The 17,320-nt window shown below is 35.3% G+C and overlaps 1 protein-coding gene across 8 annotated transcripts in view; it reads left to right on the forward strand.

The window, feature by feature from the left end:
• EHBP1 (EH domain binding protein 1) overlaps positions 1-17,320 on the forward strand; it is a 304,632-nt gene that overhangs the window by 277,553 nt on the left and 9,759 nt on the right. For all 8 annotated transcript variants that reach the window (XM_081344185.1, XM_081344189.1, XM_081344187.1 and 5 more), the window contains 2 exons: positions 13,792-13,891; positions 16,675-16,748. In XM_081344185.1, the coding sequence (XP_081200311.1) occupies positions 13,792-13,891; positions 16,675-16,748 (174 nt within the window). The remainder of the gene's footprint in view (positions 1-13,791; positions 13,892-16,674; positions 16,749-17,320) is intronic.

The raw sequence follows: 17,320 nt of genomic DNA on the forward strand, positions 1-17,320 counted from the left end.
TTTAATTAGTATTTTTATCTACTCATCAAAACAATCTCTTGTAATCCAAGTACAGTCCTGTCTATTTTGGTATTATCTATTTCAGGCCTCTTAAATATGTCCATATTTCTTCAATCTTATTCCTGCTTTCTTCCTTTGCCATGTCATTTTTCGCTTCTTTGCCTCAGGGTCATCAAAACATTCTTGTGTTGTTATATCATACTGAAGTAGCCCTCCAGTCTCCATTTCTGAAGAATTGAGGAGTCTGTTAACAACGCCAAATCTCATTATTTTCACCTCTTGATATAATTGTCCTGGACTGAATAAATTTTGTCCCACCTGTTTCTCATTTTGGTCTTCAAAAGTCTGTGCTTGTTGAATAGTTAATTCTTCTGCCAATGTATTTGATTGTTCAATTTCTTCTTCTGTCCCAATAAAATATTAGTTGTAGTCACAGTTTGAGTTTGTTTCTTCGAGATGCTTTCTAATTCTTTTCCAAAAGCTCTTATTTCATTGCCAGCTGTAGAAAGGAACTGATAAGTTTGGTAGGATATTTCCCATATAGCATAGATTTGTTTTTGAAACTCTTCCATGGTGGAGTTTCACATAAGGTTAATCTTATCTTGTTTTTCTTAAATGTTTTCTTTTAAAAAAAAAAGTCAGATTGCAGTTTCAGGTTTTGCCACTGGGTGTCCCCCAAGTGCTTTGAAAATTCTTTTCTTTTAGTCTGTTTCTTTTTTCAATGTTTTTTTTAAAAACACCCCTGAGCTTGCTCACCGCTTATTTGAAGGGAGGGTTGAATTCCCCCCCTCCCTCTCCACAGGGGGGAAGGTACTTAGCAGCTTATTTAGGTGAAAATCAAGTATAAGAGAGGAATCTTACCCCCGTCTCTCCCACGCTGCTTTAATGTTGACTGGTGGTAAGTTTGACTTCAGCTGTCTGCAGCCTAGTAACTGGCCATATTACTATGGCCGGTCTTTCGTCCGCCGGTTCAGGCACTAACAGGGCGGTTGCAGCTCCCCCGCATTTCTGCAAAAGCCCCTTCTTGCTGGTCACCCCTTCAGGGCGACTCTTCGGCCCTTTTAGGAACCCCCAGCGATGCGAAACTGGACGTGGAAGACGAGAGCCGTCCTCCAGACATCCATGTTGGCTGGCTCGGCAAACCGGAAGCCCATTCTTGTCCTTTCAATTTCCTTGGATTTTGCTGTCCTAGCCCTTACAAGTAATTTCAATATTCTTTCAAAACCTGACCAAAAAAAAAAGACAAACCTCTTGCTTTCTCCCTCTCTTTTTCCATAAGTGACTATGATAGAAACATGTCTGGGTTTCATTTATATCAATTTGGCAGCCGTCAAAGTTTATGTTTGCTGTTCCATCCAACCAATTATGTAAACATCTCTAAAACTGTAAATAATTAAAAAGCATAAAAACTCAGGAGTAGATATGTGTGTTTAAGTAAATGATACTTATATCATTTCTGTTTTTATGTTTTCTGACATTAGAAAGCTTATTTTTATGTTGAAATTCTTTCCTAATAGTATAATGACTTTAAAAGTTGCTTTATGAGTTCCTATACATTTAACTTGTCAATTTAAATTTCTTTTTTTAAAAAATAGTGCAAATTCTTACTTTTTTTCAGCCAGTCACTTAAATTGTTTTTGTCTCATCCATGGAAATATATGTAAATAATTCTAGCTTATTTCAGTTATAGCATAAAGTAAATTTTAAAAAGATATGATACAGTTCCTACATTCATAAGACACTGCATTGCAGCAAGGCAAAAATATGTGCTTTGGAATGTATAGGAACACACATAAAGGACCTTTTTTCAAATCATTAAAGCTGCTGCATCTTTTTTCAGTTGATTGGACTGTTTTTGAAGCTATTCCTGGCTAACACCGCATAAAGTTGAATAAATAGCCACTTCACTTTACTGGAATACTACATAACTTGAGTATCAAAATCCTTCCCAATAACTCACTCTGCTAAAAGAAAGTTCTAGAGTAATACTATAATGGACAAGGTTGAAGGAAAACTGGTAAAATCCAGCTTTGTACAATAACTAAATGATGAAATGTGACAGTCTAAAGTCAAGCAGAATAATCCAACCATAAGGGGTTTCTTTTTAAAACACATTCATCAGATGTATGTCTTGTAATCATATAATTTATATTCTTCCACAAATACGTGATATTTTATTAATACTAATTTTATGTTGCTAAGAAAGATACTACAATAATATTTTCCCCTATGGAAAAGTTGGCTTTTATGCCATGTTGTGATAGTGAATTTTACACTAAGCATGTAATATGGACTTTCGTTTATGGCTTTCTTTTACCGAAAATCATAAGTAAATAATGACTTACAACATTATTTGTTATTCTTTCTTAATTCCAATTATTCTTCTGCAAACTTCACTGGTAATTTTATTGTATATTGCCCTGAGTCGTCTTTAGTGAGATGTTTGCCTATATAAATTTAATTAATAAATAAATGAATTGTTCCTTATCTAAGACTATACTAAAGTTATTTCAATCCAGATATAGTTTCTGATTTTAAAGCGGTAAAAAATATAGTAGAATCTTAAGCTTTTAGTAGGGCATGTTCTCATCATGCACTAAATAATAATTTAATAAATAAACATTTTCTTTTCAATTGTTTCAGAGGAATGTTAAATTCAAATTCTGCAAATCAGCCACTTGATTTTCTGAAATCTAATTAGAAATTATCTAACAATTATCTAAATAATTATCTAATTGTTTTCTGCAAATATTGAATTTATTACAATTTACTGCATATAAAATTTATTAAAATGGTGAGGCTACTGTATGAACACTAACAACCTCTCAAAAATTCTGTGGATATCTACAAATTATGTGATTCATTCATTCTCCTAAAATTGATTGTGAGCTGATAGGTCAGTCATTTATTATGCACACATGCACTGCTCCTTTAGGTTTTTTTTCAGTTTGAGAACCTGTTTCAGTGGTAATGATATCATCAAATAAGCAAAGTATCTAATACTGTTAGGTTTCCATGCCACTCATACAACAAATTATGTTCAGAGAACAGAATTTTCCCACATTTTCTTCCATCCCCATCGGCCATTCCTGAGAATGCCGAAGGCATTGAAGCATCTAGAATATGAGTCAGAAGACTAGATATGAAAAGAGGAATTGGCAATTGCACTAAAATGAGTGGAAGGGTTTTGCGTTTGTATACAATCCCCTTGCTAACAAAGCCAGTGTCCTGAAGAACTTCTTAACATTACATATAGAAGGTTCAGAATAAGCAAATATTAAGTGATCACCGCTCTAGGCCCCATATAAAATAATTTCTCTAAATCTGTATTTTTCTTCTGGTATTTTAAGAGGAAAGAGTTGGAAACTGATAGATAACTTTTTTTTACCTTTGGAAGATTGTAAATCACTTAGGAAAATAGTTACATACATTTCAATTTAAAAGATTTAAAATATATGTTATTCTCATTCTCCAGCTTGTCTTGACAGATTTATGATCGCAGATTGTGTAGAGAAATTACTGTGCTCACTTATTTATGCAACATGCTAGTCATGTCTCTACATGTTGCTGCTTTTCTTGAATTAACTACTCAAAGGAATATTTGCTGCAACACTTCCTTCCACCTTTGCATCGGCAATCTAGTCAATCTAGGTCAATCTATACTTAGTTTAACTTTAGCAGACTTAAGATAGTCTGCTCTTTTCTGTAATTATGTTACATTCATCATTATTTCCTTACCTACTTCCTTGTGTTTTTAAAGAGAAATAATGGCACAAAGATACATACAATTACTTGATTTAGCATAACATCTTTAAATGCTTATTTTCTGTTTCTGATTAAATGGCTTATTACTGGTTATTAAAATAATTAATTGACATGTTTTTAAAGCTATGTTCTCATGAATAAGCAAAAGAAGTGATGTGTATATTCACTTCTGTTTTCATCAGAGGTTGCAGCACAAATGTCTTCACAAGACTTCAGTGAACTAAAGCCTTCTTAATCAATGAATAAAAACAATAGTTTTGGTCATGAAATTGACCAAAAGGAGTAAAGCAGTTTGAAAGAATGTTAACTCCCACATTCTGAGTTGCTGAACAGTATTATAGAATTAATTTTAATGCAACCTTTATTGAACATGAATTCAGTAAGCAACAAAGCTTCCCAATCATTTAGAATTCTCTGGAAAGTACTACTAAGTGAAGCATTACCTTATCACTATGTTGGAATTGTGATTTTCAGTATGAAATAAGTGTATAATGCTTCCTAATTAACAAGACAGTAAACTGGATGCAAAGAAATTAAAATGCTAATTTCCAAGTCAGATAACACTACAGTAATAAATAAGTTAACAGTCAGGAAAATGCTCTCTCTAGGAAAACCATAAATCAAGATCAAAAACATTATTTTTGAAGAATTTGCAGTAAAGTAATTATCATTGTTCAAATGAAAATAGATATTTTTATTACAATGGCAATACTATTACTTAAGTCTCATATTTTATCTCAGGGTACCTGGCTGTTAAATTACACTGTAAAGTTGATCATCTGATTCCTTATTTATGTTGAAATTTCCATCAAAATATTTTGAAGGAAAAAAAATCAGGCATTTCAAATGCAATTGTTTTTTAAGTACAAAGGATTTTTGCAAAATGGACTATGTGACCATTTGATGAAACAGCTCAAGTGCAATTACGATTAAAGAGAGAAAGTGCTTTCTGTAAAATAGTTAACCAGGTGAGGTTAAGGCAAGATAAGATGAATTCCAACCTTTTTCAGGACACTGGCAATCTTCATTTTAAGCTACATTGGAAAGTGCTTTTTCCCTGAGATTAAGCATTGTAGCAGAAGCAGAAACTACCTTTTTCCCTTAACTGTGCCAGAATACAACCCCTTTTTCTTTTTTTTGTACTAACAAGACTGCTTTACCACTACAGCCCACTCTAAGTAATTAAATCAATTCTTTGTACTTACCATATTCTCCTCTAGTGACGGTACTAGATCTGATTATATGCTTCATGCATATTCAGAGAACGGCACTGACAGCTCTTTAATGAGCTCTTACTTAATCAGTATGAACAATGTTCATCTTGTTCTTTTTCCCCCTCATACATTAGAGCAAGGAACAGTTAGGAGGGAAAAAAATGAAACATCCAGCATTCATTTGAAAAATATATTGTACTTTGAAAAGTGTCTAAGCTGGGGAAGTTGCATTCTGCCCTTTAAAAGTCTGATGGACAAATTGGATTACTAGTATTGGATTAAATAACAAATGGTTAGAGGAGAAATGAGAGAGCTCGCTGTGATCACAGGCTTTTAATAATTTTTTTCCTATTTATAAAGCTGAAGGGGTCTTTAACCAGTTATTAAAGTCAGGATTAATTTGTAATGGTCCAACTTGCTAGTTTAAAAGGAGGGAAGGTATCCTGTTTTATATAGGAACAGATACAAAAATATAATGTAGATACTATGTTGCAAAAATTACAAGGAATCAGCATATTTTATATTTAAAGGCTGTGTTATACATTGCAATCATTTCATCTCATTTAATAATAAGGAGTTTGCAATCAAATGCAAAATCAATTGCAATATATTTTGCTCATAATCTCAATACTAAACATAATGGTGATTCTTCAAAAGCAACATAGACAGCATTCTTATTTATGTCTGTTGTACAGAATGATCTAAATAGGCTTTTTACCCTGCCAGACAAACAAACAAACAAACAAAACTTGATTGAGTTCTGTGTAGGTCACAGAAATAAATTCTAAACCATTTTTGCTGGAAAAGCCTGTGATTTATTGAGAAGCTGCAAAAGAAGCTGCAAAGAATAGGTTTAAATTATATCATTGTTATGTAGATCTATTTTGACAAGTTCTGTGCATATGTTCAGGGTATAATCTCCTTAAATTTGAGTTTTAAAATATCTTTAACCATGCAGAACTGCAATATTTTGGGGAAAAGAATTGAAAACCATGGCCAATGAAATCTTAACTGCTCTTAATATTGCACGCATGTGTCATTTCAGTGATCAAAAAGGCCTTCGACAGAGCCACAATTGGCCTTTTTCCAAATGCCAAGGTTTTTTTCAGCTTTTCCTTTTTATTCTTTCTTCTTTTGTTGTTACCCAAAAGGATTTGTGCCTATTACAACCTGTATCACATGACCAGTGTCAGGGCATCATATGGTCTAAGACGAACACAAAAAAACAGTGAATCTGAAAAGCAACTGAAAATGTTATAAAAAAAAGATACGGGAGTTTCTTTAAAATGTTCGTATTTCACACCACGTAAACAGTGGAATTTATCTGCAGCTGTAGCTCAATGCTGCCTTAGCTCTTGACATTAAGTGTTTGCTCTTTCCTAATGTAATAGCTTTTAGAATTAAACAATGTTACCCGAAGGAGAAACAGTCCCAATTTAAAAAATCTCATGTGTTGGATAACACATACACATCCTTTTACAAATTTGAATAATAATAATTCAGTATGTGCATCCATATAAGCTGAAGACCTAGCATTGATCATGAGAACACTGTTGCAGGAACTGGAAGCGATCCCGTGTTTCAGTGCAGCAGACTGTGCTCTAGACTGGTTGTACAAAAATGCCAACCAGCTTGCTTTTAGCTGCACCTCACAGCGCATGGAGACACTATATTCCCCTGGGTTTTTTTTCTTGCTACATTTTATTCATTCTATATAACCGCCTGGAACAAGAGTGAGATCCCAGTCAAGTGAATATTGGCAAGCAACAGTATCTTTTTCTCTTGCTAAATGCAGAAACTCTTGTGAACAAGCTAGAAGTTCTTGAGATAATCTCATATAAAAACATGCTAATTATTTATATTAGTTTAAAGCAAAACTATTCATTTGAATGTCTTTCACCATTTCCCTCTTCTTCCAATAGTGCATGCTCTTCAGTCACTCTCATCCCTAATGTCCTTATCTTATCCTTCCACTTGCGTCTTTGAATCATACTCACCCTACTTCTGTTAGAGTTTGTTCTAACAATATTTCTCTTCTTTGGCACAGAATAAATGCTCCCTCCTTTGGCTTCTTTCCATCTAGACCAGGGATGTCAAACTGCCGGCCCACGGGCCAGATGTGACACAACGAAACCGCGCCCACCCCATTGCCAGCAATGGGGAAAAAGCTCCGATATGTCGTGTGACATCATGTGATATTGCGAGTTTGACATGTCTGATCTAGACATTCCACTATCTCACCCATTCTATTAAAAAACATTCATTACCAATTCTCCCTCTCTAGCTGCAGGCTAATTCCTCCTCTGTTCTTTGGCTCTAAAGTTTTGTGACATCCCAGTGGTACTGCTACAATTGTTTTCTTTTTATCAGTGCCACTTTTTGTTTGTCTTCTTCTAGTCTAGATTCCATCCTTTCCACTTTATTGAAACTTTTTTCACAATATCCCTAGTCACCTCCTCAGTTTAATACCTAAAAGGTTCTGCTTGGTCTTCATTCTTCTTGATGTCTTACAATTAATTCCTTTCTCTTGTGATTTTATCATCCAATAGCTTTTCTCTCTTTTTGTTTAACCATTTTCAATGTTACTGTGAGAGAGTAAAACTTTACAGCTGCTTTCCTGCTTATTACTGGGAACCCTCTTGCCCCATTTGCCTTGGTTCTGACCGACAGAAATGAATAAAGCAGAACTCTGAGGCTTGCAAATTTCTCAAAGAACATGTTTATTAGTTACAAAGTATCGGCACATCAAAAGTGAAATCAAGTCTGGAGATGCATGTAACAATTCCCCAATACAAAGTTAAAAAATCCCACCCCTAAAACTATGCAAGCAACTACATTCCCTAATACATCTTCTGGGCAGGCTTTTTTCACAATGCCCAGCCTGCAGTCTCGGGAGCAGCCAATGACCTTGGTTCCCACAGGACAAAAGATTATTTTGACTAGCAAAGCACGTAGGCCACAGGGCTCCAAACTTTCAGCCTTCTACTGTGGCTCCCAGTCCTCCTCCGCCATTTGCAGAAAGAGAGACAGAGAAAGGCACTTGCGCTTCCCTTCTCTCTCTCTCTCTCTCTCTCTCTCTCTCTCTCTCTCTCTCTCTCTCTCTCTCTCTCTCTCTCTCTCTCTCCTGGCAGACCAAGGGCAGGAAGGCAGGAGAGGAGCGCCAATGGAGAGCCAGCCAAATAAAAATGTCCACGGTGTGTCAGCCATGGTGGGGTGCCTGAGATGCAGTGGCCGTCTTAAGACAGCTGTGTTCATTTGTCCCATTCCGTTCAGGCCAGTTCCTCCTCCTCTCGATCACCGCAAGAGCAAGATAGAAAAACTTGTGTGTGTGTGTGTGTGCACACGCGCGCGCACACACATGCGTGTCACCACGTGCAGGCCCTCCGACCAGATTAATGAATGAATGGGCAGAAAGAGAGAGAGGGAGAGGGAAGGAGGGAGAGAGAGAGAGGAGGGGGAGGGAGGGAGGGAGAGAGAGAGAGAATGAATATGAATATATGTGGTTGTCCTTACTGGACTTTTTAGTAAAGAACATTTAATGAAATAGTTTGATTTTTTTAAAAATTAAGAGATGAGGTATGGAGATAATTATGCTGTATTTAACGATGGTAAATAAGCTACTAAAATTGTTTTTACCTGTTGGGATGAACGAGAAAGGGTTTTTTCCCTCTTTCTCCTGTCCTTTTCTTTTTTTTCCCCTGCAATTTTTTTCTTTTCTATTTTTCCTATTTGTAGTTTTTATAATTTGCACCGGATTTTTATTTCATAAATACGAGGAGGACTCAAATAGACATTGAGTATTTTATTTGAAAGTAACCTTCGACCCAGCATCTTTATTTTTTGGAGTTCAAAATGTTTTTGTTGCATTCAGAAATAAAAATGTGTTTTCTTTGTAGCAGTTTATTGATTTCATAAATGCAACACGTATAGTTTTTTTATACATAGCATAAAGGTTATCTTCATTTTAGACAGACATGTCAAATTCAAGACATCACGTGACGTCGCGCAATGTATCGGGACGGTTTTGCCATAGCCGGCAATGGGGTGGGCGCGGCTTCCAGATGACACATCCAGCCCGTGGCCCGGCAGTTTGACACCCCTGATTTTAGATGTCAAAAGGGTTTTGTGGCTCCCAATGTTTTCTTTTCTGTGGGAAACAGGTCAAAATGGCTCTTTGAGTGTTTAAGGTTGCCGACCCCTGACCTAGGCAACCCTCCTCCCTCATGTGGCAACCGAAAATGAGTAGGGAAAAGTGGCTCCAGCCATGCTCATTTGTAGAGTTGACAATCTGCCCCTCTCAGAAAGAAAGAATCTCCTCTAGGGGAAACAAAAAGCAGGTTAAGAATTCCCTTGAGGCTTGTGAGGGTATTTATCGTAAAACTTTTTCATTGATCTATCTGCTTTCACATTAGTACATTTCACCCATGTAGCTTTTATTCTGATTTTACTGAATCTCATTGTTTTCCTGCCAAAGTAGCATACAGCCTATCACCCTTACTCGACTTTCTCCTACCACCAAGTTCTCTCTTGGATTTTTTTTCAAACCATCATTCAAAACTCAGAATATTCAAGGCCAAGCAATATTTTCTCAAACACTTATTTTATCCTCTATTAATACTAATCATTCTCCTTATTGTCCAGACTACATATTTTATCGGACTTCTTTCTCCCTCTTTTTCTCTCTGGTTTTGTTCTCACATTCAATCCATAGCAAAGTCAAGATCAATCTGATGGCCAAAGAACTATCATGTCTATCTAGCTATTTCATATCAATTCCTGTTCCTGGGGAATACTTTCTAAAAGACCTGGTGATATTCTCCTCAACAGTCCTTCATTTCTAGATGACATCTATGTTGTAGAAGGTCTCATTTTCTCTGAGACAATACAGGTGAAATGGACTTCATATTCTGTTTTATTTAGCCTTCTATTCTTCTGTTGTCAAATTTCAGAACGTGTATCCTTCCAACGCAATAATTTGCCACCTTATGCTGTATAAAATGCAGTAGAGGCTGGTGGCATTGTATCCTTGCTGCGAATGGGTATTTAGTCTTTCCCTATTTATTTGTGAACTAGAAACTCCTCAATTTCCTCAGTAGGAAATTTCCCAGTTCTTCTTCTAATCTATAAGGAAAGGGAGAGCATGAAATTTTCAATAGTAACAATTTTTATTTATTTACTTATTTGATTCTGGGTGGCATACATCATAAAGCATTAAAACAGTTAAAAGAGTACAGCATAAATATATATGGCTCCAAGTAAAACTGTTATAATGGATGCTAATGCATTTTCCTTTACTGGGATGCTATACAGTCAGGAAACAGGGCCTTTAACACAGGCAGAGACCCACAATCAAGTAATCGCAGCCTTGGGAAGTGTGCTACAAGCCCAATTCTTGCTGATGGTATTTCTGTATTGTTAACCCGAAAATTACTCAAACTACTGACATTATAGTAGAAAGAAAGAGAAGACATTCTATCTAGTCCTTTCTAACAACTTGGAATCCTTTTTGTACCAAAGCAATTTGGTGCCATTATCATGTGGTGTCTGCATGTGTCTTTGTATCTTGTGTTTGTGTTTAAACTCAGTGAAGCCTTATTCAGCTGGATGGCACCATGTAGTCTCCCTACCCTTACATCACAAGGGGCTGAAAATATATGAGTGGGTCTGGTTTCTTCTTCTTGCTTGCAGTCCACCATTGCTGTTTGGATGTTTTTCTTTGGGTTATTTGTTGCATTTTTCCCATTTCTGAATCCAAATATTTGAAGTGCATCGAAGAGAAGCAGTAATATGCATGAGTGCATGCGTACACATAGTCAAATGGCCCTATTACTATAAGGGTGATGTAATGATTTTAGGACAATATACAAGCATCAATAATATTTGCATTAAATGTGAAATGCGGTAGAGGCATTGGTAAGGAAAAAGAGAAAGTACCTAGAATTTCTAATATCTTTTGATCACAACTACAACCATATTTTTCTCCACATGTATTTTAAATTTAGCAGGAATATTTAAGGAAAAGTTCCATCCTTTAATGCATGGTTATGGGAATGGCAGTTATCACCATAAATGAGGGACTGAAAGCAGCAAGCTCTAGACACCTGTCATTTTTACTGCTAATCTACTAATAAGAAAATAACTTTATTACTATTCCAGAATAGCAAAGGCTACACCTGTTATAGTCAGTCTTCAAAGTTTGGTGGGCACCTCATTCAAAAGCTGAATGAATTCTGTGGCTGTTCCAAGTCTTGACAAATTGTCGACATTTACAAAAATGCAGTCATTATTACCAAAACTCATATATGAATTTCAGACATTTGTGCCTGTGTCTTTGTTTTCTGAACAGAAACCCCCAACACTCACTCTTTATTAAATTGAACTCTTTATTTGTTTTGAGAGCTTATAATTAATTTATCAAAGAAGAAATAATGTTTTTAACTGAATGAAAAAGAAAAGTCATTGTAACATTGGTACAGTTTACAGCCACTTTTACCTAGGCCTTTTGTAGTTTTATTCTTGTGCAAAATAACAGTGTATGTACAGAATAACATCATAACTTTCTTCATATACCTTTTAGAGCTTCGATTTGCAGTATTGTATAAATGAAGTATTATAAATTATTTAATACTGCATTTCCTCACAGTCAAGAGAGATCTGATGATGGTACATTCGAAATGCTGAGTTGTAGGTGTCTGGTTTAAAAATGTTTGATAAATCAACCTTTACAATTAATAATGTTTTAACTAATATTAACTAAAACTCTCCATTTTAACTCATTAGTTCTCCTTAGACAAACTACTCTGCTCGGGACCATAATCTCATGTTCGCTGTGTAGATAATAATGTTAGTTTATACATAGCATGTTGTCCAGTGGAGGAGGATAAATTGTGGCAGAGATGCTTTGTTTTTAATCATTATTTTATTTTGGCGTTCAATGTTCGCAGCGGGCAGGGCATAATGCAGAGATACCATGCTGAGAGCCAGATGTTGCACAGTTTTCCTGAGGGTGGAATTGGGATGCAGGAAGAAAAATGATAAGAAATCATTCTCCAATTATTTGACAATTTACAACTGAATTTCGATAGTAAAATCTCTAAGAAGTCAAGAAGTCACAGAATACAGTTTGTGAGTTTCATCTTGTCCCCTATTGACATAACTCACTGGGATTTGGTTTTATTTATTTTGTTTCACTTGATTTTTAAAGCCTTTGAATACAAATATATAAGATTTATGTGGCTTGTGGCTTGTTGAAAATAGCTGTATTCCTAACTTGAAGAAGTTCCAGAATCAATAAAGAGACTTATGGTGCTTATGTCAGTTAGCATTAGAAGTCCTTACTGTTTCCTTATTGTCTCCATTGTAGAAACCCTTCAAATTATATTATACATTATAATAAAAATACTTATGAGAATCTAACTATGAGAGTAACATTTTTGGTTTTAGAAAGTAACTCATCTTTTTCATTTGCACCACCCTCTCTATTTCATTTGAGGCAACAAAGCAAGAAATGTTAATCCCAAGAAGATAGAGGCGCTCTGGCAATTAAAAATCTGTTGAAGTGGCAGAAAGTTAATCTACATTGTACTGTTCTTGCAAAGCTCACATCTTGAGAATGTTCCTGGCAAACTCAGATTCATATCATGGACAAATTCCTGGAATTGTCTCTGAACCTTAGGTCAATCAAGCCTAACTCATGAATTCCCCCCATTTCTAGAGATGTCCTGTGCTAGCGATATTCCATTTGGAGAACTGTAATGAATTCTGCAAAATGTATTAACAGAGGCCATTCTAAGAAACATGTAACTTTCATATTTCAGTGGCTTTATAGGCCACTGGGATATCGTTTAACTTGCTGACCATGATCAATGAACCAATATGACAAAGTGTTTGGAAATCCACATTCTCTAATAAGACACCTATTCAATTTTAATATCCTTGGAAGATGCTCCTTCTGAAATCACAGAGTAATTTTTGTACTATACATTACTTCAGATTTAAAGGGAAAAAGTGCTTTGGGTATACATGCTATGGGTACATGTTTAACTCTGTTGGCAACCCCTTAAACAAGTGACCTCTTCCATTGCCTATGGAAGGAAGATGTGAGATCCCAGGAAAAGGAACATGTGCTTCACAGAGCTATGGACACAAGTTACTTGAGCACTTCCAAAGCACCATTTTTCCTTCTAATCCACAGCCCTTCTAATCTGAAAAGAAAGCCAGAGGGGAACCAATCAATAATTCCTTCAAATTACTTGTCAAGGGAAGTCAGGCTAGTTTTGTTTTTATTCTTTTGATAGCGGGCAAGGTTTTTATAATACAGTGATTGTAATAGGCTTTATAAACAAGTAATGTTTATGGTTTATTTGTTGGTATTCCAAAATATGTTTTGAAGTTCTAAAATATTTTTAGTTAGTTCTTTTTAGATTTTAACAATGTGCCTAAAATTGTTGAATTTGCTTTAGCTAGCTATTAACTTGTTGTCATTGTTTTCCAACTATACCTTCAATAGAACTGATTGAAAAGATTATATTAAATGCCTCAGCTAAATAACTCAATAAGAAATTGGAACTTTTTTTCTTCCATGATAGTGTTTTGCAGTCTGGTTGAGCCAAATAATATTGAGAGCAGCTTTTAGACACTGATGGGGACTGCTGTCAAAAGGAAAGCTTAGGCTGAAATGGCATACTACTGAGCTCTTTGGATCCTGTACATGGATTTTTTAAAAATGAGGCTGAAAACTGTGCTAAATAAAAATTACACTGACTTATCATTGAGTCTTTAAAATATAAATCAAACTACTCTGTTCTAATAGGAAGAAATACTGAAGAAGAAGAAGCTATGATGCAAGAATGGTTTATGTTAGTCAATAAGAAAAATGCCTTGATAAGAAGAATGAATCAACTTTCTCTTCTGTAAGTATGCCTTGATTTATGAATGACAGTGTAAAAGTTGGTAATTTTTCTGCTTCCTTTTAGAATATTTTATAGCAGTGGTTCTCAACCTATGGTCTGTGGACGTCACAGGGGGTCCAGAAAGGCTTGAAGAAATGTTATGATTTAAATCTTAAGTTATCTCTTGGGGTGTCCATGGCCATGGTCTATGGCCAGAAAAGATGTTTAAAAGGCTCCATAGTGAAGAAAAAATTGAGAACCACTGCTGAATAGAGCAGAGAAGAACAGAACAGAGCAAAACAGAACAGAACAGAATAGCTTTATTTGGCCAAGTATGATTTATACACACAAGGAATTTGTCTCTGGTGCAGAATATTTCAGAATATTTCCTCATATGTAGTGAAAATTTATTAGATAATTAAGAAATAATTCAATTTTCACTCATTTCAGATAGACGCTTATGAAACATATACTTCTGTAAAATAGTACTATGGTCAAATATTGGAACATGAAAATTAATGGTTTCTCTATGTACCATTCTACCTTAATTGTAGAGATCTAACTCACATAGGCATTAGTTCCTACAAGTCAGTCACTCTTTGCATTTCCTGATAAGAATGGACTTGATTTGCACTTCCAGGACCAATGGACAAATTAGAACGTTTTGGTTTTCAGACCTTTGTTCTTTTCTGACTTTGTTAGTGCTACTTACTTAGTCTATTTAAAAATAATAAGGTTAGGTAAAATAGATGTGAAATATAAAAGATATTTCAAAATACTTATTTTCTCAGCAAAAACAATAATGGAGATTTTGTGAGGAATTGCTAAAACTAATGAAAAAAATAGAACAAAACAGATTTATATACAAATGTTATGCTGATCAGAAATATGCCAATCTGTCCTTTCTTAGTTTCACCATCGAATTGAATGCTGAAACTCTTTCCACCACCTATAAAGTGGAAGACAAATGTATTTCAGATTATAATATAGGGGGGAAAGTGTGAATACATATACAAAGCAAATGAGTACATTCTGGTATGGAAATGTCTAAATACAATTTATATTAAATGCTAGGCCTGACAATCAGAAAAAGTGAAATATTTAAATGAAATTTTAAATAACAGTTGAAATAGGGAAGAAGTAAGGCATAAGTGATATTCATTGTCTCCATTCTTTGTTATGCCCATTTTACCTACTCGTAGGCAGACACAGAAATTTCCAGTATAGGAAGTGAAGAGAATATAAACAGTTTCAACATTACAATTAATACAGACCACAACTTTATATCAGCTCATGCCATTTGTGCACCTAATTCAGTATTGCATGCTCTGATTGGCAGTTGTTCCCTAAAATCTCTGGGTTATTATCCAGGTCTGCAAACTGAACTAAGCCAGAGTTTCCTCACATAAACATGAAATGGGATCACACACCTAATACACATCCTACAGGCCTATAGGAGGAGAGGCCTTGGGAAGAATACATGATGTCAATCTGGGTTCTCAACTTCACGAATCATGGTTTATAAATCTTGAACTAACTTCCAAACTGGATGGTTTCCAAGTATCAAACACCATTGTCATCCGATACTTCTTAAACAAAAGCATCAGGCCAAGAGCAGAGAGTGAAAGATCATTTTACAGGACTACAGGTGAAGCTATTTATTAAAGGAAATGAAGGTGAAACTATTTTGTCAGATGAATGATTAAAAAAAATGAAGGGCAAGCCTTGTTTGAAAATACACAAGACCCTTTCAGAAAATCACTCAACTCTGACAGGATGGTTTTGAGGTACACATTCCACCATTTTTCCTGTGCAATACATACAAAAATGAATGTCTTTCCATGAAGCAATGATGGCTATTAGTCTTGATGGTAGCCCTGATCATTACTGTACAGCAGTTCTTCTGTCCTCTTCAGTGTATTACTTGCTAGTATTCCAGAAGGATTTTAAAAAAAAATGAGGAATACTGAACTCTGCAAACTCCAGAATTTCCACAGAAGCTAAAGCAGCAATCTCTGGCTGCTTAATAGTCAGGCTTCTCTGCTATCTTGATGTACTCTGCTCCAACAAAAGCATGCACCAAGCGTGCATAGGGGTCTTGAAGAAACAAGTTGCACTTAAGCCATGATTATTTAGGCTGACCTCTCATTGTAGCCATACTTGTTCCCTCCATCTACTTATTATCCAATTTTATTTACGATTATAATGGATTGACTCGATCCTTTCTTCAGGCCTCTTAGTTTGGTGGCTCCAGGTTACATGCTACATGGAACACAGGACCTTCTGGAGCAAAGACAGATTGTCGTCTACCTAGCAGAAGCCAAAGCTTGCCTCAGAATATTCAGAAATAAAATTTAAATATATTTACAAACTGAAGAGAAATGTAAATGAGACATTCAAGATGCTGTTGTGCTACAGCAATGTAGAAAGAACTGTAGACAGTACTTTCCAATGAATGTTGCAAGTTAATATAAGGAGCATTTGGAAGCACCAGGGCTTTTTTTGTCATAGAACGCCCAGAACGGAGTTCCGGCACCTTTTTTGGATGGAACCTTGTAGGGTAGGCAAGGCGGGTTGTATGACTTGTGTGAGTTCCGGCACCTTTTTCTTTTACAAAAAAAGCACTGGGAAGCACTGATCCTATCCGAATAAGGTTTTATTCTTGCATATCGTTTGTTTAGAGTAGCTTAATCCTAGAGAAAAAGTCAGCTTAGAGTCCTAAAAATCAATCAAAATTAAAGGTTCTTTTTAGCATTTAATGATTTAGTAATTAACATATTGATGAACTTCTACAATTTGCCTAGGGAAAAAGAACATGACTTAGAAAGGAGGTACGAACTACTGAACAGGGAGCTAAGAGCCATGCTTGCTATTGAAGGTAAGAAATACTTTGAAAGATAGATTTTTCTCTGTGGAAAAGAAACTTTTCAGACATTCTTGAAAACCTGAGTCTGGAAAAATGTAGAACTCCCAATACACCTTATTAAAATGAAGTTAAATTCATGATAATTTGAGTGGCCTTTATTTTGATATGTAACACTGTTTTTGCTTCAGTACAAAATAAAGAAAAAGTATATTTCATTTTGATAAGGTAAACATTTTAGGCAGGCCTCATCTATCTTCAGTGGAAATATGCTTTTGTTAAATTAATACTTCATTGGGCAAAAGAATTAGAACAATCTTTTGGATATATTTTATTCATTCTCTATAGCTTTCTAAAAGGCTAGTCACCTCATCTAAATGGAAACCTCTGAATAGATTGACCTAGGGATATATTGTACAATTACCTGCTCTTCCTGATACTTTAAATTACTGTATTACCCAGGGAAAGATTTATAATAAAAAATAAACATCAAGATAGATTAAACTAGCTTTACTTTGTTAGTTATTTAAATGCACCCTGCTTATTGTTTTTTTTAATAAAGCTGTCATTACTTGTATCTTTTAGCC

This window comes from Vipera berus, assembly GCF_964194415.1.
Source record: "Vipera berus genome assembly, chromosome: 1".
Lineage (NCBI taxonomy): Eukaryota > Metazoa > Chordata > Lepidosauria > Squamata > Viperidae > Vipera > Vipera berus.